The sequence below is a fragment of the Rhea americana genome, unplaced genomic scaffold (genome assembly GCF_003343005.1).
Source record: "Rhea americana isolate MKP2758 unplaced genomic scaffold, rheAme1 scaffold_101, whole genome shotgun sequence".
Classification (NCBI taxonomy): domain Eukaryota; kingdom Metazoa; phylum Chordata; class Aves; order Rheiformes; family Rheidae; genus Rhea; species Rhea americana.
The window spans coordinates 3,250,516-3,278,210 of NW_028185051.1; the positions used below are offsets into that span (position 1 = coordinate 3,250,516).

The window sequence follows — 27,695 nt, forward strand, 5'->3', positions numbered from 1 at the left end:
GAGCAGGCGAGACACTTCCCGGGACGGGAACGGCTCTTCCGAGGGTGCTCGGAAAGGAGGTAGTTAAATAAGGCCGCTGGAGCGGAGGAGACTTTCCGAGGACCGGGACAGAGGCCGGTGTCGGGCTAACTCGTTTTTATGTTTTCCCTACGGCAGAAGGTCTCCCCTTATGTCACTGCTGCTGTCTGCTGACTGAGGAATGGCTGCAAATTGGAAGCTGTGCAAGAAGACCCTCACATTTCTGCACCCCGCTGATGGATACCTGCTTGTGGGCGTAGTGGGAGCCTGTTAACAAAAATGGCCTGACGTTTTCCATAAGAAAGATCACGTACTCTTTTGGTTCAAAAGGCTGAGACGAGACGTGTTGGCCTAGTTATGTCATAGCTGCAAAGCCCCAYGCAGGGAGCTGCCACACTGCCCTCGATACGGAGTGTTTCGTGGAGGCAGCCCTTCACCCAACACAGCAATGCTGGCAGGTCCGCGACCATGCCAGCCTTTCCTCCYGCCACAGGACTGGCTGGGGGAACACCTAAGGAGATTGCTGTGCATTTATTTTCCCTTCCACTCCATCACAGAGGGTAAATGCAGGTTTCGCTTTTCTTTGCTGGTACCTCAGCATCTTGCCCTTTTCTCTGCCAKGCATGTCAGACTAACTGGAAGGAGAAAAAGCAATTCTGTGTTACACCGCGCTCTGTGATCTGGAGTGTAAATTCGGAGCTAAGTGCTTTCTGCAGAACGTGGGAAATTACTTTCTTGATATCGGGGTAGGAGGTTTGCAGAATAATAAAGGGGAGGAAATTGTCTTTTGATAGTAAATGGAAGTTTCGTAATTATTTATTTCTGTGACGTTCACCTTTAGTAAGCTCCTATTTGGTTTGTCRAGTGCTGCCTTATCAGCCCATCGCTTTTTGTGTCCTCATTTTGTTGCCCTGTTCTTTACCTGCTGTTTCTTTCTTGGTGATTTCTTTCACYTGTAGTAGCTCCTAGCCAGTGGACCTCACTTGTGTATTTTGGCCAATCTAGGCACCAAAATAATAAGCAAGTAAGTCACTGAGTTTGGTAATGAAATGTCATTTTCAGTTTTTGCACCAYTGACATTTAGATTATTGCCACTATAGCCTTGAAAGAGCAGCAATTTCCTTCCTTTGATGGAAACTGAAATTCCAGACYGTTTGAGTGAGCGCCATGGACTGCAGAGGTAGATTACCAGGGCCCAGCGGTGGCCCAGCTCAAGGACAGGACCCTGGTCTAACTTCCTCACTGCCTGGCTGGTGAGTGCTTGTTTGCTGTTCAAGCAAATTCACAACTAGAAAGAAATAGAGATAGATAGAAATTGGAAAGGAATACATTACATTAACRTCTTAGTTAATACAGTGTTGTTATTAATTACTAACACCAGCTCCTCATGTCAATTAAGCCTCTGAGAAGAGGAATGAGTTGTTGCCTGAGAAGTGATTTGATCATTTTCTCTTGTAAAATCATTGCCCCCATTTGCACCTACGAACTGCAGAGTCATCGGGGCCAGAGCACAGTTTTATCTGCTGCAGTTATTTCTCTGTGAAAGCATAAGAATGGCTACTTGGCAGTTAAAATATTTGCCTGGGACACAGGAAAATCCCATGTTTGTTCAGTGAGGAGCTCCTYCTTCCTGCCTGACTCTAGGCAGGTGATAGAACATACACGTGCTTGATACCAAGCAGCAAGCTGCCAAGGTTTCCAGAGAGCCATGACCAGAGCTGTAGTGCCAGGTCAACACAGCAATGTACATGGATTAATTGACCCTGCTGAGAGACCGGATTTATTAGCTAGGTGCTGAGAAAGAGCAAAAGACTATGTTTAAATAGTAAGAACAACTTTCCAAAGCTTCATTGACTGTCTTGTTACTGGAAAGATTTTATATTTTTACTTTTTAAATATAGCCAAAATATGTGGCAGCGAATACTTGAATACTTAATGTGCTCCCACAAACTTACAATAGTTGCCTCTGAACATTCTRGATCTTATCTGTCAAAGTACAGCTTGGGTGATATGATTAGTAAATAAAGTAATTAGTTGTTCATAATTCTCTGTACTTTGAAGCTGGGAATAGTGATTCTAATTTCCTGCTGGTCTCTGCTATATACTGTACTTCTGTTAAGCAACTTCTATATTTCCCAAATCCCACCTTTCATTGTATTTACCAAATAAGTACACCTTTCTCTATGATGGTTGCAAAGCAAGTTTTGAAAATATGAACTGACTTTTATTGATACAGAGWAGATTTTAGATGGATTCTGCAACAAGAGAGTTACAAGTGCATCATTCATTGCAGTTACTGCACATGTCCAGTTTTGGTTCTTAGAAGTATTAACTTTGTTAACAGTTTCATTTTCTGTGTTAGGCAAGAAGAAAACTACAGACCACTAGCTTACTGGTACAGCTATCCTAGAAGAGTGAGCAAAAACAACAAAATACCTCACCTGTTAATGAGTGCAGCTGGGTTCATCATACACCTGAGTTTCAAAAAGGCTCCTTTTTTTTTTTTTCCTTCAGACAAATTGCAGGCAGAATTTTAGGATTTTGACTATTTGTCCAGATTTGTTGCAGGCGGGTGTGACTGCAGCTTGAACTTGGCACAGGGATTGTGAAAAGTGGCAGCTCATCTTCTGGCTCAGCAGAYGACTTCAGCAGAGTATGCAGTCAGACCTGGGAGCTGCAAAACGATCCTGAATTCCACAATATGGATATAAGCAAAGGGGGCAGGATGGAATCATTTAATCATTTGTTATTTATATTTATGTAATTATTTGTTATTTAATCATTTTAATTGTTAAAGCTGTACATAGAACAAAAAGAAAGCAGTAGGTTCACAGCAATGAAATGATCATCTACATAATTACAATGTGCAGAGATAAAATCAGACCAAACCTTTCCTACTAATTCTCTACCTCTGAGCCCTAAAGTGTTTTGTTACACACATTAAAGAAAGAGAAGGTTAAAAGAGTCCATCCATGCACTAAAACAAGTACTTTGTCAGGACAGTATAATGTGTAAGAGGTGCTTATTTTGCCAAACTGCACTTTAGCAGCCCAGGTTATTCCAGCATCGCATGTTTCTCTGTGAGATTGCCTTTACCTGCAAAGCGAATATACTCATTTCTTCATTAAGAAATTTTACTAGCCTGAAAGTCAGCTTGAGGTGACAGTGCTTCGCACTTTTCGCAGAGAGAGCTCTGCCAGCAGAATCAGGCTGTCACTCTTCACATGAGAAACATGACCCACGGTGTGTTACTTCCCATGCGCAGGGGACGTTTCCCGTTCACATGTAGCACGTCAGCCTCTCTCCCACTCTATCCCCCCTGCTGTGGCCGAGACGGGTAACAGGCATGTCCTAGCACCTGCTGACTTGGGCACTTGGCAAGTCAGCCAGGAGTGCGTGGAGCAGGGGAAGGCATGACTCAGGAGCCAGAAGACGAGCTGATATGTTTGGTCCTGCCCTTCTCTGCCTACTCTCCAGCGTGGGCCTGTTTCTGTAGCCCCTTTCTATTGATACAACTTTACACGTGACTCATCTTGCCTCAAGTGACTTGATGTATCAAAAACTTTGCCACCTATTTTGTGACAGCCCTCTGAGAGGAGAGCAATGGAAAGAGGGCCAGCTGAGATCCCCAGCTGCTGGAAGATGATCAGCAGTCTGACAGCCAAGCAGGTGTCTCTAAACAAGCTTTAGTAGCTAGGAGGGCTTTAATAACATGAGGGCACAAGGCTAGCACTGGACTAGCTCTTAATCTGGAATAACTCTCCTCCTTTCAGAAGACACTCTCTTCGCCTTGGTAAAGGAGTCTCGTTCTGTGCAAAAGGCTCTGAGATGATGATATCCTTAGGCCTTCACTTTTGCTTCTCATGGCAAATCAGTAAGTATCGCCGTGGTGTTTGTATTCATCCAAGCACATCACTATTTCACTCATTCACTTCATAAGTCTCTGATTGTTTTATCATATTATAACTATTTTACTTTTCTTTTTATGATCAAACTTCTCCCATTCTCAAATATCTGGGTGCATAATCAATTTCTAAGTGGTCACAACTTTGTGAAATGAACAAAGCCTAATAAAAGGCATTTTATCTGGAATTGCTGATAGTTGCTTTTACTTATTCTATCTGGTAGTGCAAGTAGGAAAATATTTTTGAGTGTATTATTTTTTTGTATTATGATGACTTCAAAAGTGTATTTACTAGACTTCAGCAAAGCATTGTGAGTTTTTAAAAATGAGAGCGTGTCAAAGAGGCTGCTCTTTTATTTTCCTCTTTATTTTCACTTGCTGGAGCCAGTTATATTCTCTCCACCAGAGAGCGCAAGTGGTGGAGGCCAAGCGATCTCTGACTACATTGATGGAGCAGGGATGGAAAGATTGCTGTGTGCTAAGCAATCATGCAAGCTGCCTTCCTCAAGAATAGGCACTCTCAATGTGATAGATGATACCAATTAGATAAAATTCATTGTTTTTGGATTAGTTCAGGCTCAGAATTGACATTGAGACCAAATGGTTAAGGCTTTCTGGGTTCAAAATAGTACTGATGGATCTCCGGCCAAAGAAGCACTGGAGAGAATCTTGCCCCTCTCTCTGACTCTTGGGATYCAAGCCAGGAGATGCTGTGCTTTCCAGGGGTGAGTTCTTCACCTGTGCAGTACACTCATATGTTCCTCATGCTCCTCTGACACATGCTAGGAGACACTAAGACAAAGTGGCTTTGGGAAATCAGAAAGGCATTTTGGGCATCAGAAAGAACAGAGGACTTGCTAAGTAGTAGAAGAGATTTTCAAGTTAGAGACAGAGCAATGGATCATCCTAATCAAATGCAATTTGGGCAATTTTGTAGCAAATTAACATAATGAAATAAAATAAAGACTTACAAAAAATCTCAAAATCTAAACCTCCCTCGAGAAGCGCAGTGAAAATGCTCCAACTCAGCTACATGGTTAAGAAAAGCCAAGGGAAGATACCAGTTTTGTGTTGTGCGTGATCCCAGAGCACACCCCTGTGGGTGTTGCACTAAGGCTGTGATCTATTGAGTCTTGAGTGTGTGGGTATAAGAACACTCACAATATGAGTGTGCAATGCCTTAAAGTTATTTGAAGGAGAATGGCATGCGTTATGAAACAGACGAAGGGTAAAAAGCTTTTATTTCCTCATTTAAGACTTCATGCTATGTTGAGTGTGTTGACTATAAGTTATGACAATARTTATTAAGCTACAACTAATCCTCTGTTTGTATTTTTTTACATGACTGTCTGCATTGCTGAAGCCACTGGCATAAACTGGCATCCTCCTTGGCATTTCCAGTAGGAAGCCAATGACCACAGGGTCTGCAGATGAATCCCTCTCTCCACTCCGATATGTCAGTTAGGCAGAAAACAAGCTGGTAGCACAGGATGGTTAATGAAGGAAATACTGGAGGAGAAGACAGTTTTTAGACAAAAGCATATTGTTACATCCTTTTAATCTAATAGGGAATCATCTCCAAAGCCAGCATTTGCCACATTACAGAGATTTAAAAATATATGTAATATAAATAATAAGAATATATTTTTAGAAAGAGAAATTCACCTTCTGTTTGGTGCCTTTGTGCTGGGCTATTCTTTTGGATGTGATTTTGCGATCTTCTGTTTTTGGCTCTTAGTGCCTGTACACTGTATTAGATGGCCATAATAGATTACAGGGTCATTTTCATAAAACTCGGGCTCCATGAAGTACTCTCTCATGCCTTGTGAGCTGTATTACTACTTCCTAAAAAAGTACCCAATTTCAAATCTCATGTTTTATTATTCTGGTATTCTCTTCCAGTCTTTGTTTCAGAGTGTCAGTTTGGTGTTTTAATTTCTTATACTTTTAAAAGATGCATTTACTTTTACATGACTCAGTCAAACTTCTGAAACAAATATGCTGAATGCGAGCTAACAAATCTAAGTTTTCTGCTTGTGGCACCTGAATGTTCAGTTGACTGATGAGTGAAGAGGAGGTAGCTGCAAATAGCAGATGCCTTTTTCAYCGCAGCATTGGGCTGCCATGCAGAGAGGAATTCTTCACCTTTCCAGTTATGGGTGAGAAAAGCCGTTTTTGTTCTGCTGTTGACCAGACTCCACACAGGCTGCTCTGCAGAATGGGACATGTGCATGAAGCCAAGAACTAGCCAGCTAAAAATGGAGAAAGCAGGATGGTGGTTGACAGATCTGTATTTACTGTTCTATAGAGCCTTCTCAGGTTTCTGCAGCTCCTTTCTTTAGGACTCACAGGTGTAYGTGGCAGGGTGGAAAAACTGCTACTAAAACTCTACAGGAATAGTTGCTACACCCATTGAAGTACTCAGGATATAGGGTTTCAAAGCCTTCTTTCAAAGGGACCTAACCTTCCTCTAATGTAATATTGTAGGGAGAATATTATTAAATAATCCTTTGGGAAGTCTTTCTTTCCTTAAACTCTTTCCTAGACTTTATAGCATGGAGTAACGGATGCCAGCCACAAAAGGTTAAAAGATGTCAAGACTCTCAGAGACTCCTAGCTGTTTGTTAGGGAAAGAAAGGAAAAGGAACCAAAGACCAGTAGTCATCACAAACCACACGTGTAAAGAGAAGYTGACTGTTTGTTTGTTTTTGGAGGGGCCACAGCGTGCTCCTTTCTCTATCTCATGCTAGAGGAGCATGCTCCTCCCTCCTACCTCTTCTTCCCCTTCATTGCACTTTGTTCCTCAAGACACCTGACCATGGAGCCTGTGGACCTCAGCACTGTCTCTTCCTTCCAGCAGAAGCATCTATGGATGCTGGTTAGCACAGCAGATCATAYTATCACACACTGCATCTTTTTAACACATGTGCACTTCATTGAAGATGTGTGTTGCTGGATAAGAGGATGTGCTTAACCTAGTAACTGCAACCATGACTCTAAGGCATTCAAGAATTGTATCTGTCCCATGCCCTGGACTGCCAAGACGTTAAGAAATTCTTAAGGGCTGGATCAAAATTATGGAGRTGACAAAAAGCAAATCTCTTTTTCAGGAGTTTCCCTTTTTCTTATAAGAAAGAAGGGAAATAGGACTTGTATATGTTGCTCCATTGCAGCTAACACCTTGATTTTTTTCCATTGCCAGAGTATTTCAGTAATGGAAATAGAAGTATTACTCACACATATCTAAAGGTAAAAATTATCTTATTGGAGTTAGCTGATTTTAACAGTGATAACTGGAAACATCCCATGAATGGAAGAATAAGTAAAAGTTGCTGGATCTGTCTATGGAGCAGTTGCCTTAGAAGTGGAAGGCTGGAAATAAACCAAAGCATAACTATGAAATTAGGCATAATGTTTATAACATCAGTGTCTAATTTTTTATGACTTTGGTTTGCTTCTTGACTTTTATGTCAATATAGGTTGTATGGTCTCTACAGCAGCCATTTTGTGTAAAGAAGATGTTAAGACTGCTCTGTAACAATAATAGAGAAGGGACTTACAGATCTTAACTGGGTGCAAAAGAGATTTTTATATATATATATATAGTGGAAGGAGAAGAGAGAGTCAAACCTGTGGCAGTTTACCACTCTGTGAATGGATCAGAGAGCAGCTCTCACATCTCTCCAACTTTTCTACAGCTCACTTCACTTCTGGCATGTAGGGACACTCCAAGGAGAGATGCTCTAGGAATCTTTGTTCCCCTTTTCAAAGCAGTTCAAGGAGTGTGAAAAGGGCCTCTTGACTTGGGCTCAATCCTCTTGACTTCGGCATACCCCATACTTTGGGGAGCCCTTCCCACTAATCCCTTCTTTGCTACCCAGTCAATAATCTTTATGAGGATTCTGTTGTGAGTGAAATTGGTCTATGAGATCAAAGACTCTGCCCCAGTGAAAAGGGTGAAGGCCAGCAGCTATTGGTCCAAGAAGTTGAGGAAACAGTCCTGGGTTTTCAAAGGCAGGTATCAGTCTACTTTGAGAGTGGAAGTTAGCAAACCCAAAAGATAAGAGATCAATTTCTGTATCATAGGAATACATATACTGCCTTCCCCCACAAGGGTTACATGTAGTAAAATTGCTTTTAATGAGAGCACTGAAAAAAASAAAAATCACATAACCAGTCCTAACAGTGTATTTTTAAACATGTAGTTCAACCCAATTTTAGATTAAAGAGGTTCTCAGTTGATGTAACCTTGCTTCCACACAGTCTTATTTTAATYGCTGATTGCAGAGGAAGCAGAAATTGATCGGTGCTCAAGTCTTTTGAAGAACTTTTCTACAACAGTTGGTTTTCTTCCCCCCTCCCCATAAGAAGTTCAATGGAGGCACTTACTGAAACAAACAAAAAGTCAATATAATATTTTAGTAATGTAAAAACTATCATTTACATACAACAAATAGATCAAAAGATGCTCTTTTGTAAACCAATTTCCCAGCCAACAGACATAATGGTATGCATAATATCATCATGATCTGCCAAGAGATTCCAGTATAAGACACAATAATTCAAAAGAAACAAAGTGTAAGTTTATTGGACGCCAACACTTCTTAGTCAAGATCTAAGTAAAGAAAATACACAGTAGAAAAAGTTGTACAAAGCAGCAATGGATTTACATTACATTAAATAAAACATTATCCTAAGCTATTAAGTCTCAGCCCTAAAAAAAAGTAAAAACCTATTCTTAATTAAAATTCAACACTGGCGCATTGAACCGATATACAATGACTACAAGGTATACAGGATTATAAAACCAGCTTCTTTTGTCTTACCTCTATAATTCTTTAAAATGACAAGTGATTTTGTCTAATTAATTGGAAATTTCTGTAGCAAATATACTGGACAATGCCAGTGTCTAGACACTTTAGGAAAACATTCCYCTGTACCCAAGCACTGTAAGTGATCCCATTATCCTGCTTTTTAAAGGGACACTGTCAAGAATAAGTCTTAAAACTTGTATTTGTTATATGTTCTTTTTGTTTTTACATATATATTTTAATTAAACATGCTGATAACAAAGTGGGAAGCTAGAGACAATGCTTGTGTCTTTAAAAAGGTAACATGTCACTGAGAAACTGAAAAAAAGAAAAATTAATCAAGTCCTTTATTCTGGAATATTAAGAGGAAAAAGCAACATGACGAATAAGCTCAACTCGCAGAATCCAGACGAATTTTTCAGACATCCTTGCAACAATTGAGGGTGCCCTTAATAAGGCATGTTTATGCCCAAGTAGCTCAAGTATTATGAGTCAATTCATGTTTTTAAATTCTTTGATTTTTATTAGTATCAAGTATTGTTAATACAGATAAGCACATTTACAGTATATAACTTCTCTCTTGATAGTGTCCCTTTATGTACAACAGTTATCGTACAACTTTTCACAAGTCATTTTAAATAAACAAAAAATCAATGACATTAAAAAATACTATCAGGCTGTGTTCGGAAAAAAAAGAAAAAAGATTTTAACACTGATTCATTAACAGCAACATTAAAAAAATCTAAGCTTGCTTTGATTTTCATCTAAATCTTCTGGTAGGAAAATGTAAACAATTTTATTGAACAGTATAGGCACATGCCAGATTACAGGCTCATGCCAGATATTTGCACTGTCACTGTCAGTGCTGAGAAATTAGGCATAGTCTGTCCTTATCCCATGCAAGAAATTTCCACTTTTATCACTGGAAGCTTGGAATAAAAACAGAGTACACGTAGCTTCGGACGAGGCCTGCATGCCCTACTTAGAAGGGAAAAAAAAAAAAACAAACAACCCAAATGTCTACTAGAAGGCTTGCCTAAATAGGAAATGCAGGAACAGGTCTCTTAGAGCTGTGTGTTTTGGTTCACTGGTAAGGCTGTATCTCTATTCTGAAATACATAAGACAAATTCTAGTGTCTGCTTCAGCAGATTACCTGCTCACTTAACTGCCAGGGTGTTTTATCCCTCCTTACAAATTTAAAGAGATATGAGAAGTACAGACCATATTACTACCGGTTCATGTCCTTTGTTTTTGTAAAACTGCAGAATTACACACTACCTGTATATGCAGTTTTTATATAGAGGAAGATTCATTTTAGCTTTTGGTTCTACAACATAAAATCCATATGTATTTTTCTGCTATTGCTCACTTTCAGTATTTGATCATGGTCCCAATTCAGCAAATAACTTAGGCAAAAAAATTTTTTTAAGAGTATTAAGACTGATCTCAATGGAACTTAAGCATATGCTTATACAGTTTGCCAATACTGGGCCTAAAAAGGGGGTGGTGGGAGGGAGAGAAATAAACCCCCAAAACATTTCCTGGCTCAATCATGCTGCTCTTAAATGTGATGGAAGTTTTCACTGTACTTCCATTGAAACAGGATTGTTCTGAGATTTAACTGACAGATTATAAAACTAATCAAAAAATGAAAGATTTAAAAATCCTAATCTATATATTAAATCATCTGCACATTCTTGTTACAAATTTTAAGAAATAAAATCAACCTCTTATACTTAACAAGATCTCTAACTTTGTGCCACTTTAGTACATAGCTGCAAAATTAAACAAATATTATGAAGATGGTTTTTTGTATCTATCTTTTATTCTGCCTGTGGCCAAACTAGACACTCTTTAAAAGACCTTTATTTATAAACAAGCAACTAACATTTTCCCCCATAATTTAACTTTTTAAACATATATTAAAGTTATATAAGTGGAAGCATATTTATTCCATATCCTCCAAAATAAACACTTCTATCAAGGGCTTTTTAAGACACTGTATAAAAGCTAATAGAAAACCAGAACTGCTATATAAACATCTCATATTTAAACTTCAGAGATCCTGAATTCCTTTTCTAGACAACAGGAACTGAATTTAGAAAACACAAAACACCCTCAAAGTTAAAAACAATACTTAAAAAGCAAATCTAAATAAAAACTTAGAAGAAGGCCATTTAGACCAAAATATTTTAAGGATTTTTTTTTTTTTTTAATAATACATCTTATACTAAGAAAAAGGTCAAAGTTTCTTCAAAGATGTTGCACAAGCTTTTGATTTTAAATGCATGGTATGTATCATCATGCTATATAGTAGAATCCCAATCAGAAGTTAGATGATCATATGATAATTGAAATAGTTGCTTTTTTCTTTTAGAAGGTATACTGATGTTTAGAAAAAATGGTTTTTTTTGTTTTTTTTTTTCAGATTTTATATACCCAGGTTTCTTTTCTTAAATATGTTGAAAGGATATTAGCATGGCTTATGTGTTTCTGATTTTGTTAAATCAAGTTGAGTGCAATGATCATTTCATATTGGAACTATTTCTTGTCAGTAGAAAATATAGTCTTATGAGGTGGAACAAAGTCAACATCTAGAAATGTCACTTTTACACAGGTACATAGGAATCTTGTTTTAACTGCAATTTCACTTGCACAGTTTAATCAATATTCTAACTATTAGCATAATTATATCCGGATACAATTTGCCTGGAATAGGTCAAAACACGTCACTATTACAAAGTGCTTAGTAACAGTTTTAGATTTTCATCAGCAATAAAACAGAAAAAACTTGAAAGTAACATTGCCAATTTCTGGTAGCTGAAAGAAGTCTGGGGTCCATACTGAGCCATTTCTTTAAAACTTAACATCCAGAGGTGTGTGTGTTTGTAAATCTGCTTAGGAAGAAAATGGTTGGGCTCCGACTGAGAAAAGCTACTCCTGTGCATGTCTAACTAAGGATGCTCTTTCTCATATTCTTAAGAGTTACGCTTGTGCTTAATTTTGCTAAATGAGTATGAGTTTGCATTTCTTTTTACTTCTCTGAGAGTTTTGGATGCTGAAGGAATGCATGATTAGATCCATACATAATTAAAGCCTCACTCTTGCTCACACTGTAATCAGTGACCCGACTCCTGCTGCTTTCCACGAACACAGGCTGGGTTCTGACTAGGTARTGTGGAATGCAATCCTTTCCATCTCCCTCTCCCAGTCAAGGTTGGTCAGGATCGTAAATACCATTGGCATCACTTACATTCTTGCTGTTCATTCTTATCCATCACCACTCTATTAAAGTCAAATTCTAGCAGAAGAATGTTTCACTGTTAGTTTACCATCTACTTCCGGGGAAATACTTCTTTTGCTTACAGAATAACTTTGGACCCTTGCCATAGCTTCTGGTAATTATCTATGATCCTAGTCACATTAAATGCTCCAGTTGTGATTTGAGGTAAAATAATGGAGCCACACAAAACATCTGCAGCCCATTATTACCACGATTTTCAACAAATTAGAAAATTGTAACACAGTATCACAAATGATAGAAAGCAGCAGAAAAATATTCTATGCATCATATTCATAAAATGCAGTGATTGTAGTGTGATGTTTTTTCCTCTGCTTTGAACTGGATATGCATACTTAATACAAATTTCAAATACATACTTCTTCATTTATACAGGTGTCCATATAAATATTTACATTTTTAATTTTTGTTAAAACATATCTTTGTATTTGCGGCCAAGCTTCTTACTGTGTGGGAACACAGCTTATCTCTTCTATCCCTTAACAAGCTCTCATTTTTCAGTTCAATAGTTATACATTCCTTTGTAGTTAGAATTACAAACAGTTGTACAAAGAGCAGAAAAAAATTATGAAATTTGTCTGACATCCATTCAATCTTAGTTCATATATATAAAGAGTACCATTTGAATTATGATGGCTATTTATATAATGAGTGTAGCTACTGAAATATCTATAGTAAATTAGTCTTTGGGACATTATATAAAGCAACATACCCTCCCTCCCCCAATTTTTTCTTAGAAACTTAAATGGCTGAAAGCTGGCTTGCTGCTATTTTTTTCATATAAAATCTTAGTAATAATATTGCTGACCTTAGATTCTATTTTCATTTGCACAAGTTCCATATAACAACAAAAAATTCCATGTCCCCTTAAAATATCAAACATTCATATCCAATAACATTAGGATTACTCAAACTTGAGGTTTATTTGTTATTGCTAAAGATTTCCAAGACCTAAGTCAATACAGCAAGATACTCCATCCACTTCTTTCCTAACTTCAAGTGCTCAACAACTATTTATATGGAGCTTGTGTGGTCTTAAAAAAAAAAAAATTTAAATTGGTTACAGTATTTCACTACTATAAACTCACAGTTAGAATCCAAATTGTTGTTGCTCTTTCATTTAATATATAGTTTTATAATACACACGCACACACCAACATCACAGGATGAAGATCCATGCATACAATCCAGATGTGATCATATTTCAGTGTTAACAAAATTAAAATTATTCTGTTACTATTAGATCCCAGACCACAGTATTTTAAATTATTCAGACTTCTATCTACTAACAGAGTTAGTTACCTTAATCTTAAAATCCCAGCAGCATCACAAATTCCTATTTTTCCACTGTTGTTGTTTTGATCCTCTTAGATTTCTAGTTTATATGGCATACATCTGAGACCCTGAAAATAGCCTCCACTGAGCCAGCTTTTTAACCCATCTGTTAAAGCTATCTAATTGTGTGTCTGTTCATGGCTCCAAAGACTAAACGCTGTCTTGAAAGTCCTGTGACAGAGTTTACACATGTATTGTCTTTTGAATGTAATTGCTGAGAGTGGTGGAGCATGATAAAAGAGTGTATCTGACTCCTGTGGGACAAATAATTTTTCAGTAGTAGTGGAGCTTTCAGACAAGCCTGTTGGACTATCAGGCTCCAATGGCTGGATTTTGGGTAGGGGTGGAGGCGGAGGCAAAGGCGGTGGTGATGGGGAATTAGCTGGTGGACACATCTCAGGTTCCTTATTTGTGGACTCCTCTGCAGCCTGTGACATATGAGACTGGAAGTGACTCCACAGCCGGAAATTGGTTCGGAAGGCCTTGTTGCACACATGACAAATAAACGGCTTCACAGAGCATAAGAGCTCTTGGTGGCGCTCCAGTTGTTTGTGTACAGTAAAAATTTTCCCACATTTTTCACAGGGCCACAAACCAGCATCTTTGTTCGAGACTACTTCTTTAGGTTCTCTACTGGCTTCAGTGACCTCATCCTCTATATCATCTGCTGGCTCTTCTTTGATTTGAATTTTAAACTGCTTGGAAACACTTAAGTCCTCAGGTAGGCATGAAGAATCTTCAGAATCAAAATTAATTTGTTCTGATGAATCACTGAATACACCATCTTCCTTTGCAGTAACAAAATTGTTTACTTTATTGGTTTCTGACTGAGGAGGCAGTCTTGATGAACTAGTTATTTCTCCATTGTGATCCAGTATAGGTAAAGAAAAATTCTCTGTTGGAGCCATTGTGTTTTGATTGTGAACTTCAACTTGATGACGCCAAATACTAAAGGATGATTTAAAGGTGCGCATACACTCAAGACAAGTAAGCTTCTTATATTCACACTTGCTTTCATGCTCATGCTTCAGCTCTGGAGAAGAAAATCTAAGGCTGCAGTAAGGACAGACAGTAGCATTTCTACAGAGTCGTTCATGATTTCCCTGTTCAATAAGTGAAGAGAGCTTAGCATTACAGAGACGGCACTGATAGACTTCTTTGTTTTCTACCGGACTTTCAACATGAATATGATCTTTCTGCTTAGGAACCTTATTTCCTCCAATTGGTTTTTCCCCTGGATGCATTTTTATGTGCTGTTTAAATTGAGAGAGAAAGCGGTAAGTTTTTCCACAGTAGGTACAAATATAGGATCCTTTGGTTCTTGATCGCAAATTCCTTTTGATGACTTGTTGTGCTTGAGAAGCAGACTGTCCCTGAAAACTTTGCTTGCCACGTCTTAGTTTAACTATCAGAGCTTTTTTTATTTCTCTCTCTCTCACTATATCAATGAGTTTTCTTTGGAATTTTTCATCCAAAACAGCATGCGAACTGGAAGCTGGTGAGGGATTCTTCACAATTCCATGTTGCGTCTGGCAGTGTGTCCACACTTTGAAATTCGTGTGAAATCTCTTGTGGCATATATCACAAGCATAGGGCTTCTCAGGATTATGATACATGTTAACATGGCGATGAAGACCTGCTGTTGATCTAAAAATCTTAAGGCAGTGCTTGCATTTAAATTTTTTGTTTGGTCTTGCTTCTTCCATCTCACTGTATTCATCTTTACTGACATCAGAATCAGGAAAATCAGCATCAAGSTGCGTAGGGCTTGAGTCTTCCTCAAAGTTATCTTCTGACCCAGGAGAACCCTGCTCATTCACCTTTAGTTTTTTAAATGGTAGTTTTCTATCAGCTTGAAATCTCCTTTTGGCTGGAAGTCTACTTGGTTCCCTATGATCATCCTCAGTTTTAAAAGCAAAGTCTTTATCTGTAGATGTTGAAGCATCTCCCACTGTAACCCTTATTATTTCAGAAGGATCCGAGAGTGGACTGCTAGGTTCAGTTTTTATTCGCACTGTGAGAGGGGAAGCAACCTCCCTATCAGTTGACTGAGAGGCACTGAAGGATCTAAGGCGATGTGGGTGAATTACCTGTGGTTTCTCATCTAAAACTAACTTTTCTGATGACTCTTTCATGGTTGACTTTTGAGATACAACATTAAATGTCTTCCCCTGGGAATCATTAGTCCCTGGTGAAGAGGATGACGATACCTGTGAAGGTTTTAGGTCAACAGAAGGCGAATAAATAGGAACCTGACTGTCCATTGATAATGATCTTCGAAGGAGACTTTTTACAAGTGGCCCACTTCTGTCAATATTTTGGTTTTCTGGACCAGATCCACTCGATGGGATCACTAATCCCAACTTTGAGTAGTATAGCAAGTTCCTGTCTTCTCCTTGACCATTTCCTTTTCTTGACTCTTGCAACAAAAACGTAGATTCTGATGAGCCATGCAAAGACAACACTGGTGGACGTGGTCTTTTTAATGGCATCTCTGCAGCTTTTCCTCTTAAAAGCTGACCACTGCCTCCTGGTTCATCGCTTGCAACTTCCTTCTCTGCTAAAGGCTTTTGAGGCAATACTGTATTCCTTTTCACTAAACCACCTCTGCTCTGATCTTCCACAGTTCCAGAAGTTTCATGAAGCTTGGTATAGCTCACAGGGGTTTCTTTCAGCCACCTCCTTTCAGTCAGTGGTAAATTGTGAAGTGATTCAGTTGGTTTTGTTACTTGTGGTCTACTGTTAGCTTTGATAGCAACAGAGGGTGCAAGTTTAGAAGTATGGCTTAAATCATGTTGCGTTGAATTTATACTTTTTCCTTGTGCTTCATTTCTGTTCTGACAGACAATGACACTTCTCTTCTGAGAGATACTTTCATCTTCATCCTGATACAGTATTTTCTTAATGGGACAAGCTGGAAAAGGAGCTTGAGGACTCTTAGAAACAATGTTTGTAAGAAAGGATATTCCAAGACTGTAGCCCAATTCTTGCACAGCTGCAAGACTGCCTTTCTCAATGAACAAGGACGAAGAATAAATGTAGTTTAACACATTATCGAAAGCATCGGGTTCACAAAAGTCAAGTTGAAACACTGACTGAGTCTCATTCTCCTTATTTGTGAACAATGTCTGGAAGTATTCACTGCTGGCAGCCAGAACATTTTTATGAGCTCGAAATTTCTGATCTCCTACTATAAGGACAACATCACATAGCTGTCCCTTTAGACGCTCCTCATTCAGTGCGCTGAGAAGTGAAATGGCATGTGCTGGATTTATGTAATGCAAGAGCCCCTCCATGATTCTGGCGTTTCTGAAAAAGCACAAAGAAAGTTTTAGGTTGTTTTATGTAAACGATTGTTAAATATAAAGCAAACACACCTAGTCCCTCTGTTCTTGATATCAACACACTAAACACCATCAACATTGTTGAAGCAAGCAGCTAAGCTTTGGTAAAGTTATGGGAATTAAAACAATATTGTTATCTTCAGTAGATGCACAGGCATGAAAAACAGTGTATGGTTCTGTTTTCCAACATGCCTTAAATAACCTTGGTGTAACATTAGCTATTATATGTAACTAGTAAGGGAGGGGGGWGGGAGGGAGGTGACTCTTCCTATAATATAGGCACACTTCTCCACATAAAGGAATATGTAGTAATTATTTCATATTTGATCATCTCTTTCCTCAGCATTACTTGCACGAAGATATGTCTTGACAATTACTTTGATAAACTGCTAAATCAGATATCTAAAGCTTAGTTACGCCAAGTCACTTTCGAGGCTAAGCAACCCTGACAGTCTCCTGCTGACTAAACAAATTAAAATTTTTTCTTGTAATTTTTAATATGATAGAAAGGATATTAATATTGGGGGAGAGAGAAGTAGTAAGGATTATTGTCTCTAATCTAGATTAAGTCATCATTTTGCTTATATTTAATGAGTGTTGTTAACACATACTTTTAGCTATGAAATATGTGTCACTCCTTATCTTTTCACTGGCAGGATCTAGTTTTTGGAAGTTTCTTGATTTTAATCAAAGTATCTCAGAATTGTTTTGTTCTATCTTAAAATCAATCAGTGAACCGAACTCTCCATCCTAGTCATTAGCAAAGAGCATTTTATGCCCACAACTCATACTTGAGGAAGTTACTCCTGGATGCATCCAAGAGTAAAATAAGCACAAATTAAACTGCAGTGCTGAAATCCCATGTTCCATACGCTTCAAAACACAGCTTACTCTGCCCTGCAGGATGCCTCAATAACTCAGACTGCTATGATTAAATATTAAGAAAGGAGAAAGTCAGGTTTCAAGTTAGTTTAAATAAATAATTTTGATTTATACATCAGAAGTTCATTTATCTGTGCATACGCACACACACTAGAAATCAGTAATACCCAATTTCCATTGTCATAGACACCTTTATAATTCTGGTTAACTCAACTCAACCCCTAAGTAAGAATTTTATACCACCCTTCTCTATGATTGTAGTAAAGCAAATCAATGACTTGTATGTTAAAAGCAATCCTCTTTTTACAGCTGATTTCAGAAACTACTTTAAGATATTTGTACATGTTACAAAACGTTTCATTATTTATCAACTTAAAAGCAAATCTGATATGTTTAAGAAAACAAAGTCATAATTGCAATTAATCAATGGGGATGGGATATACTACAAATAATAGGTCTAAGCAATCAGTGATCAAAGTCTAAGTTGGTATTGTTGAGAATATGGCTTAAAAGGTGTTGCCTACAGTGTCTCAGTGCATTGCTCATATCAAAGGACTGGGCTGCCACTTCTACATCTAAACACTGATTGATTTAATAGTGTCATGGCAATAGCGTTAGCAAACTGTTTCTTCACCAAAAGAGTCTCTAAACTGGAGTGTTTCATAAACATGAATTTTACCCTTAACACAAATCAGACAGTTGCAATGCACATTTCCATCAAAGAAGAACAGAATATTCAAGCATGCATTAATTTTGAGAAACTAATCTCTCTGTCTGGGGAGCAGACTACCCATCTCTTTTGTGGACCCACTGCAGGTGTGTGTGTCTATGTCTAACTGACCCAGTCTAGTCTTGTGGACTGAACATCCATTAACACTCAGTGTATCAGAACATGTGTGCCAGGAATGCATCTTGTGCTTTAGCTTTGTCTGAAAGGAATTGAGTTTTCACTTTCAAAAGATTCATCTGTGATGCAAGTTACAGCTTGTTATATACAGATGAGAGATCGGCAGTGCACTTATGAAGGAAATTTGAATTAAAAACATTATTGTAGTGATACCCATTAAAAGTTGCTGCAGAACCCATGCTTCGAGGACAGACTGGCTAAGGGGAATATTAGTCAAGTATTTTGAAATATTTTCAAATTGTTAATTTTAATCTATTTCACTCAGGCCATCTGAATTCTTTCTATTTTAAATRGGAACATATTCTAGACTGTTTTATTAAAACACTTCTTCAGAGACTGGAAGAACTTCTGCAGTTTCTGATGTGCTCACTTTAATTGGAGAGGGGGGTATGTCCTCCCAAGCAAGGCAATTTGAAAGTTTCAGGTAGCCTAGTATCCCCTTATAGACATCTAGAGCCCCAAAACTCATAACAAACATTAAGAGTAACATCTGAAGAATAACATTCACCAACATAGTTTATAGCTTCTACACATTAGAGCAGTTTCTTTTACAAAACACCAACTAAACACTCTGCAATTAGCGTGCATCTACTTATCCACTCTAACACAGTAATGCTATTGGCAGAGAAAAGGGTAAAATATGTGCATCTAACGCAGACTCCAGTAACCCGATCTTCTTCCCACATTCGCCTTTCTTATGCACAGAACATCTTCACTTTATTACATTAAACAATACATAGACAAATATCCTACTAAAATCCTTCATGCCATTCTCAGAGCACAGTCTCTTCTGTGCAGTGAAGGAGGCAGAGAACTTTGGGGCAACAGAAATGTATCACTTGAATAGTAACAAAATGTATCATTTGAACAGTAAGGAAGGCTGCAACATACACAAATGGCAAGGGATCAAATTAATCCTGCCTTAGGAAGGCAGCCTTAATCCTTGTATCATGTTCTATAATTCTATTTCCTAATTTTCAAGTGCTTGACTTTACAGCCTAAGGGCCTTTAAAACACAACAATTACAAATAAAACATGATGTGTTAAGAAATAAAACCAGAACGGGTCTTGCAGAATCATTTAAACATTTTTACAGATTGCCAAAAAGGCTGAAATACTTGGATATGAAAACAAAGAGTTCCAGTATAAATGTACAATGCGTTGCTGAAAAGTCTTCATACACTGAAACTTCAATAAGAACAATATAAGGCATTTCTGCCCTCTTTGATTTATTTTTATCTTCACACTTGCAGTTCACAACTCTCTCAGCTGTGCCAATGCAAATATTTGCAGGCTTGTATTCCACAGAAGATTAAACAATAAAAAATAATGCTTCTTTTCAAATTCTGGTCAATTCTCTGTTTAAAGCACAATCTCAAGAACAATTGCACTCACATAACTGAGGGGATAAACTGTGGCAAAGGAGCAGTTACAGGAAAATAAAATCACTAGTTTATCAATAAAGCTGATGCTTGGTAACTACACTCAATCTCAATACAAATGGTGTGCCTAGATATTGTGCAGACAACAGAGCTATGCCAGCCTCTTCTAATTCTAGATTTGATTCCAAGTGCTTGTGGAATCATACTTCCTCAGCTGAAGATTGTTTTGACATTATCTACCCAAGCATTTTCCTGTCAGTCTCCAGATCATTTGTTTTTATTCTCTCCAACCAGTTTTTCCACCTGGCTTCAGTACTGACTGGAAACAAAGCTGTTTCCTACTTTCTTCCATGATATCTGGGTGTCATCAAGAAAATCAGTAAGAATATATCAGAAAATCTTCCCATCCTGTCTATGTGCTATAGCAGCTTCTGGTCATTGGGAGGAAGTTATAGCAAGATTCCAGGCCCAGGAAGGGCAAGAGCAGCAGGAAGCTTGCAGCCCTCCTTTGAGAAGGCAAGAAGAGATTTTAACAGCCCTCTGCTGACAACAGCAAACTAACTTTCAGAGACTTCAGGATCATTCTTGCTACAAATTGAGGTTGTTTTTGTTTGTTCTTCTGAAGAGCTCAAGAAAGCTCTTCACAAGGAAAGGGTTGAAAGGCCTACTCTTCGGCTCAACTGTTTCTTCAAAAAATCACCTTCTTTTGAGATGCCGGTTCCCCCTTCCTTTCCTCTGTCCCTTACTCGCTTGTCTCCTGCTCCCAGCCCTGTGGTACCCTCCTCTTCCTTACACCAGCTCTGCTGCTCATCTGACCTCTCAGTAAACTCATAAAACTCCCTAAACTGAAACCTAAACTGAAAGGATCTCCCTTCCTCCCTCTTCCTTACCCTCCCCCCTCCACGCAAGAACCCAACAACAACCCATCTTTTTACATGTTTGCTATCTTATAGGTTAGGAGGCGAATCAGCTCACTGAGGTCAGACAAGCATCAGAGCTGCTGCAGGAGAAACAATGCCAGCTACCTTTTATCAGCAAGCTGTTTGATCAGCTTTGCCTATCTGAAACGTCAACTTCAGAAACAACGAAGCCACCAATACTGAAACTTTAAAAACAGAAATAGGCAGTCACTTATGTGAAAAATTTCAATGTAACAGCTTATGCTTGCAAATACATAAGCAACTAAAATAAGATGTTAATGTTACCTGTTGACTTTCATTATAACTWCATATGTGAATAGCATGTTGGGGTGGTGGTGGGAAAGACAGCGATCTGAAACAGTTAATGAAATGCAATGTTGTAGAAAGGAGGTGCCAGGGCAGTGTGAAACTGCAGTTAGAACTGGAAAAATACAAGGAAAGAGGAAGAAAAAAAGCACATGGAAGAGACAGGCAACAAGGAAGACTTGACAGGGAAAATATGCATAAGAAATGAATAATAATGGTATTTCAAAGAAATATCAATTATGAAAGCCAGTCTGGAAATGCATGTGCCTTCCTGGGGCATCCCCAGGTAAATATAAGAAAGTTGCACTTGGTTGTGCGGCTTTGCAGAGGTTTTGATGACTCTGACTATTCACAATATTCACATATTTTAGACACAAGCAGAAAGGAAAAAGCTTCAATACCCAACAGGAKCCCCGATGCAAAAGAAATGTGCTCTGTTTAAACTTCTAGACAAGTATCCTATACTAGATTTTACTATTTGAGCTTGACCACAATTTATCAAATGTTTTTTCTCCCATCAATAGGCTGTGCAACATTATTATTCTAATACAGTCCATAGATATTTATATATAAACACATATACAGAAGTAACCAAAAGCCAAGCCTTGAACCTCCAAAACAAGATTGTTCACACTTCTCTAACCTTTTCCTAATTAAATATTGGGATGATCTGGTATGACTCCTTGCTGCAAGCAATTCTGTCTTCTTCCTGGATCTAATAAAATGTGATTTCAACTTCTATTGCTATGTTTTCCAGAGCAGACAATGCTGAACTTTCTCCAGAAAAATAAATGGTTTGTATTTCCAGTGGACCAGCAGCAAGGAGAGACCTTTTTGAATGAAGATTAGTAGTAGGCTGGCATCAAGAACAGGTAAGCACAATATTTGTTAATGTGTAACATTAATATATCGATTTCCAACTGTTTATCCTCTGTACATAGAGAAACAGGAATTCAAGAAGAAAATAATAAGTTGTATAAAATTGTGTAGTGTCTTTATTTTGTCCTCCACTGTAAACAAATCATTAACTATTATCCTGACACAGATGAGAAATTCTATTATGTTAGTCTAATTTTCACATTCAGATAATACATGTAGTTTTGCCAGCTGATACTCTAAATAGCTTCCTGACGTGCAGCAAACTACAAAATCTCACAGTAACACCACAAACCTACACTTGTCCTTCACATTTTTATTTACAAAGAAGTAGCAGTTAAGTGTGCAATTTCTTTTTATTCTTAGTCTGATCTAACTGTGGATTGCTACTGCAAGGAATAGTTTATGCTTCCTCCCCACTAATGAAGGAGCAACTTGCTGTCAGATCAGTAAGCTGATCCAGCTCACCATGGCATTGAACAACTGCTGGATGTAAGGGAGAGGGCAGGAATGTGCACTGGCAGGGAAGCGAAGGGAGCAGATATCCCTATTGTCACAGCCTGCAATTAGCTTGGGAATAACAAACTGTATAAGGTTGAGAAGCACACAAATAAAATACTACTTCCCACTCCAACAAATCTGTTTCTTTGAAATCCCTGAACACTGTTATTGTGACCAAGCATTTCCTCTTAAATTAAGGAGGCCATGAAAGACACTACACAAGACAAAATACGCTTCTGGGCCAAACAGATGAAGAAAGTCTGTTTCAAGGTTATTCCTCCTAGTGCTCTTTTGTGTCTTTCACTTGATAGGTCAGTTACCCTCATCCTGTTTTACCTTTTATTGCTGAGGAAGTAAAACATTATCACATACTTTCAGCTTACTGTTCCAAAGAAGCTCTCCCCATTCTTCTGAATCTCCATATTTCTCCTATATTCTCTAATACATACTTGAATCATGAGGTTAACTATAAATTTAGTAGTTTGACTCTCATTATGTAGGTGTACAACATTACCTACAGCACCAAGATGTTGATTTCTGGCAGTAAGGAAAAAAACTCAATACTACTACACCCTGATGCTTTAATATGCTATTTCTTAAGGTAGGCCAGAACATTGCAAGTCACAGCTGAGACTTTCTTCAGTTCATTCTTTTTAAAAGATAACTAAAGGAAAACTAAGACAGTTTAAATATAATTTCCAGTTATTTAACTATGACTTTTTCTGATCCTTTTTGAATCAAGAATTCATAGAGATGAAAACCCATTTTGATAGTTATTTTTCCTGGCCTCAATACCTTGACTGAAAGGTATGTGACTCATCATCCAAATTGCTGCAAATAAAAATTAAAAGAGACTAAACAGTTTAAAATTTCTTTTCCCTCAGGAGCTCTTCAGTTTTCATGCTCTTGAGCTTTGTAGCATTGCAATTAAAATCCATAGCTGGAAAAAAAATGAAAGACTCAAGAGCGGAATGCCCAACGTAAAGACTTACAAAAAGCTCATTCCCAGAAATCCTGCGTGCAATTTTTGGTAAAAGGTGCATGGAACTAAAAATCTGAGCCAGAGAAAGACTAAATATTCATGCTTCTTCTCCTATAGGTTGAATCCATTATTTTCTTAGTATTATTGAGAAATACCAACCTATTCAGTCAACTGCTTTACTATATATATATATATAAGCCACTCTGCTTAACTGGTTCAATTCACAATAGAATTGTGTTCACATACTGCTCGCATTTATGTCCATATCAGCTACTTTTCTATCAAAAGAAATATATTGAAAAAAAAAAAAAAAAAAAGGAGAGAGTCATGCTCTTAATCAGAAACACACAAAACTAGTACAAAAGCTGAAATGTGGGCTAACCCTAAGAAACTGTCAAGTGAGAAATATATGATTCAAGGAAAGTAGGTATCTTCTGCTCACTGAATGATCCAAAGAAAACTCTGTTCAGCCATCATTAACTACAGGCAAGATACTGGCAAATGATAGAGGAGACTGTTAAGGGGGAAAGACAACAGAAATTTCCCAACACCATTGGTTATAAAATTTCTCAACTGACAGTGGTAGGAGGTAAAATGAGCTTAGAAAGATAGAAAAGTTGCTGAACAYTTCCTTTTCTTGTTCATAAAATATACCTGAACTAGGTAGAGCAGCATGCTAGAGCAGCATGATGCAGAAAGTAGCCAATGAGCAAAGACCACAGATGATTTCTTATTCCACTGCTAAATGAAAGAAAATGTAGTATTATTGCTGTCTTAAATATCATCATTAAAGGAAAAAAAAGGAAAAATATTATAGCACATAGACTAATTTTACATCTATAGCATGAATACTTGGGGAAAGAAATTCACTCTGCTCAGAAGATATATTTTAAAGCAGGGCATATTGCAGCCTTCCCACTTACAACAAAGGAATTTGCTATCTCTAAACATTTTTTTTCCTTCTGAAGAACTCACTCAGATCATTAGAAGTAATATTATTCATTGTGAAACAGATCACTAAATCAAAAGTTGAGAGTTCCTTTCAATGAGAGCTGAGAATAGCTGCAACTGCAGTGTGCAACTCACAGCATAGCAGCTCCCAGTGCAGTGTATACCAGACAGTGGTTACCTCCCCAACTTCCTCTCTCCAGCTTCTCCTCCCTCTACCCTTTAAGTCTATACTTGTTTATAAACCATAGTTATTACTTTTTTGCAAATAAAGTAACTATCAATTTTGAAAACTGTAAGTGAAATCTACTCAACTATTTAACAGTAACTGACTAGTAGCTACTGAAGAACTTCAGTAGAATAGACAACTTCAGTGCAGAATGACAGCTCACAGCTTTCTGTAAAGTTCTTCTACATCAAACAAACGTTGGTGTGCCTCTACTTGAATGCAGCTAATTTAAAGGAAGGCAGTCAGCCATTACTATGAATACGATCAAAGTATCACCTTCTTTTTTAAACACTAAGTATCACCCCAGCATCAAACAAATAAAAGAAAGTTGAACTTACAAAATCCATTCTCTTATTGATTTCAAGCTTTTAGTGATATATAGGATTCTCAACTTCAGAAGTGTTTTGAATCTGAATTAACTAGTAGAATGTCACTCTACCACATGGAACCTACGCAGCAGGAAAAAGCAAGCACAAACGCTCAGATTTATGATACTTTTGCACAAATAAGTGTATAGTGCAGAGAGGACTTTTGGAATTTCTTACAAGCTATTGACTTTTTTTATATACATATACATTAAATTAGATTGCTAATGTAAAGGAGAAGATACCTTAAGTGTCAACCCAAGTCACTAAGACTGTAACCCTAATTTGGATTGTAGACTAATGTTGAAATCAGTGGATGAGCAAAAACATCACTGAGAACACAAGAGACATGGTCACCCACTCTCAGTTCTGATCCCCGGGAGTAGTCTTGGCTCCAGTAGGCTCAGGGAGCTCACAGCTGGAGAAACTGCTGGTAGACACCGTTGCAGCTCCAGAGGTTGCAGTCTGTAAAGTCTCCCTGCAAATCCCTACTGAGAACAAGTAAATGGTAATTTTTCAAATGTTCATAATTTGGCCAGATTGCACAGACTTTCTATAGCTAGAATAAACCAGATCATCTGATCAGACTATAACTCCATAGCATGAGGTTAGTAAAACTTCTCACAAAAAAGGATGCCAGATCTCCCTTCCCCCAGAATAGCCACCAAATTTGTTTTTGCAAAYAAAGCTTATAAAAATAGCTGCTGAAGTTTGCTCAAAACATCCCCACAAAAACATCAGCACAAAGCTGATGGAAAAATTTAATCAAAACAGTTGAAGTCTGTCCAAGTTTGAGCAAAGTCTGAACAGAACATTATAATTAGTAGTGTTTAGGCAACACAAACATAAAGCAATACTAGCTTTACCTGTAACACAGCATTTACTGCTCTTGATTTAATATGCAAAGCCTTGCTGTATAAATATATTCAAAATATATCTTTTCATGTTAACACTGCTCTAAGGATAAAAATGTTCACTATATCTTAATTACAAAATCTTAACTGTAGTCGCTAAAAGTTGTGTGATAATGCAAGTCATCACAATCTTTCCTTACATCTACTGCTTACCTGGTTCTTACTTCTACAGTGATTACTACAAGAAAATGAATAGCTTTTAAATGAGTACCATTTAATTATTAAAAAGAGCTTATTCAGTACACGATGAATCAGATACTGCAGTGTTCCATGGCTCATACAAGTAACTCCTTTAGGTGAAGCTTTTCCTTTAGGTTCAGTACTTTACTAGACCCACATCCGATCTGGACACATAATGACGCCGGCTCGCACCCGCGCAGCCGTTGCGGTGGCGCGAGGCGGCGAGTAACCGCCTACTCGAGGCGGCGCGGCCGCCGCAGGGCAGGTACGCTGCCACCTGCACGCGCGCGGCCGGCGCGCGCCCCCTCCCGCCCACGCCGCGCGCGCGCCCCCCTCTTCCTCAGCGGGGCGCAGGCGCGCGCCGTTCCCGCGATGCCGACCCTCCCCCGCAGCTCCGTTCCCCCCTCCCCTCGCCCACCTCACTGCGCACGCTCGCGGGCACGGCCCGCCTCCCCGCCAGGCAACGCATGCGCCGTGAAGGAAAGCGAAGGCAGTGCCTGCCCCTCCCCCGGCTCCGTCCACCGCGCAGGCGCAGCTCCGCCAATCTGGCAGAGGGAGGGCACAGCACACGCGCCAGGGAGACAGCTGGAGCGCAGTGCGGACACAGAGCATGCGCACAAGGGAGGCCGGCAGGGCTATGTGGCGGGGGTGTGCCGGCGCAACGGGCACCGGCCGTTTCCTCAGGGCGGATAGAGCATGCGCGACGCAGAGGGAGCCGAGTTTCGTAACCGGCGCAGGCGCACTGCCCTACTCGGGGACCGCAGCCCCGCTCGGTGGGGGAAAAAAAAAACACCTCAGAGTTACGTCAGGAAAAGACGCCTTTGTACACGGGGAGACCCATGCGGCGCGGGCAGCCCCCAAAACGGGCGCGAGACGCGGCCGTTACTCACCCTCTCCGCCGCCAGCCGCGCCCCCCCCTGCTGCCCCCCTCGGCGCCTCCTTTCACGATTCGCCCGCGCGCGCTGCTGCCACCGCCGTGATTCCATCCATCTTGAATTTGACGTCATCCCACACCAGGGATGAGGTCATCGAAGGGAACGCTCGTCACGTGCGCAGCGTTCCGATTGGCCGGCGCTGGCGCGGGGGGCGAGGCGCTGGCGCGGCGGAGAGGGTGGTGGCGAGAGACGGTTGCGGGGATCCCCCACCCGCCGCCCCTCCCCCGCAGGTAGCGCGGCCGCCCGCGGCGCGCGGAGCGGGCGGGCCGCGGCCGGCACCTCCTGGCGGGGAGTCCCGGCAAACCAGCGCGTTCCCCCGCCATGTCCCCAGCTGCCCTCGCTTTCCCCGCGCCAGCGCCAGCGGCGGAGCGCGCCGCGGAGGGAAGCGGAGGCAGGCGGCGAGAGGCGCGGCGCGGCGGTCGCGAGGGGGCCGTTCTCCCCCCCACGCGCACCCCCATCACCTCCTGTTTTGGGCCCCGTGTCACGGTGAGGCCGGGCGGAGCGGCAGCGGGGTTGGCAGGGTGCCGCTGTGGCAGCCCTCGCATCCACCCTGCCCCGAGCCTGGCTGCCTGAGGACAGGGGTCTGCTGGGGCTCGTCTCTGCGGTCAGGACTAATTTGCAGTTCACTTAATTTATATATATATATATATGTGT

The 27,695-nt window shown here is 39.6% G+C and overlaps 2 protein-coding genes across 2 annotated transcripts in view; both read right to left on the reverse strand.

Annotated features, from left to right (window-relative positions):
- The window catches only part of C2CD2 (C2 calcium dependent domain containing 2), a 44,531-nt gene extending 43,015 nt beyond the window's left edge, over positions 1–1,516 (reverse strand). Inside the window, exon 1 of the mRNA XM_085305275.1 lies at positions 1,502–1,516. Coding sequence (XP_085161401.1) covers positions 1,502–1,516 — 15 coding nt within the window. The remainder of the gene's footprint in view (positions 1–1,501) is intronic.
- An 11,417-nt stretch (positions 1,517–12,933) lies between these two features.
- On the reverse strand, positions 12,934–27,112 carry ZBTB21 (zinc finger and BTB domain containing 21). Its single transcript, XM_085305237.1, has 2 exons — positions 26,997–27,112; positions 12,934–16,679 (listed from the first exon to the last, which is right to left on the reverse strand). Exon 2 carries the CDS (start codon positions 16,664–16,666, stop codon positions 13,490–13,492), a length of 3,177 nt encoding a protein of 1,058 aa, XP_085161363.1. The 5' UTR covers positions 16,667–16,679; positions 26,997–27,112; the 3' UTR covers positions 12,934–13,489.
- Between the last annotated feature and the right edge of the window lie 583 nt (positions 27,113–27,695).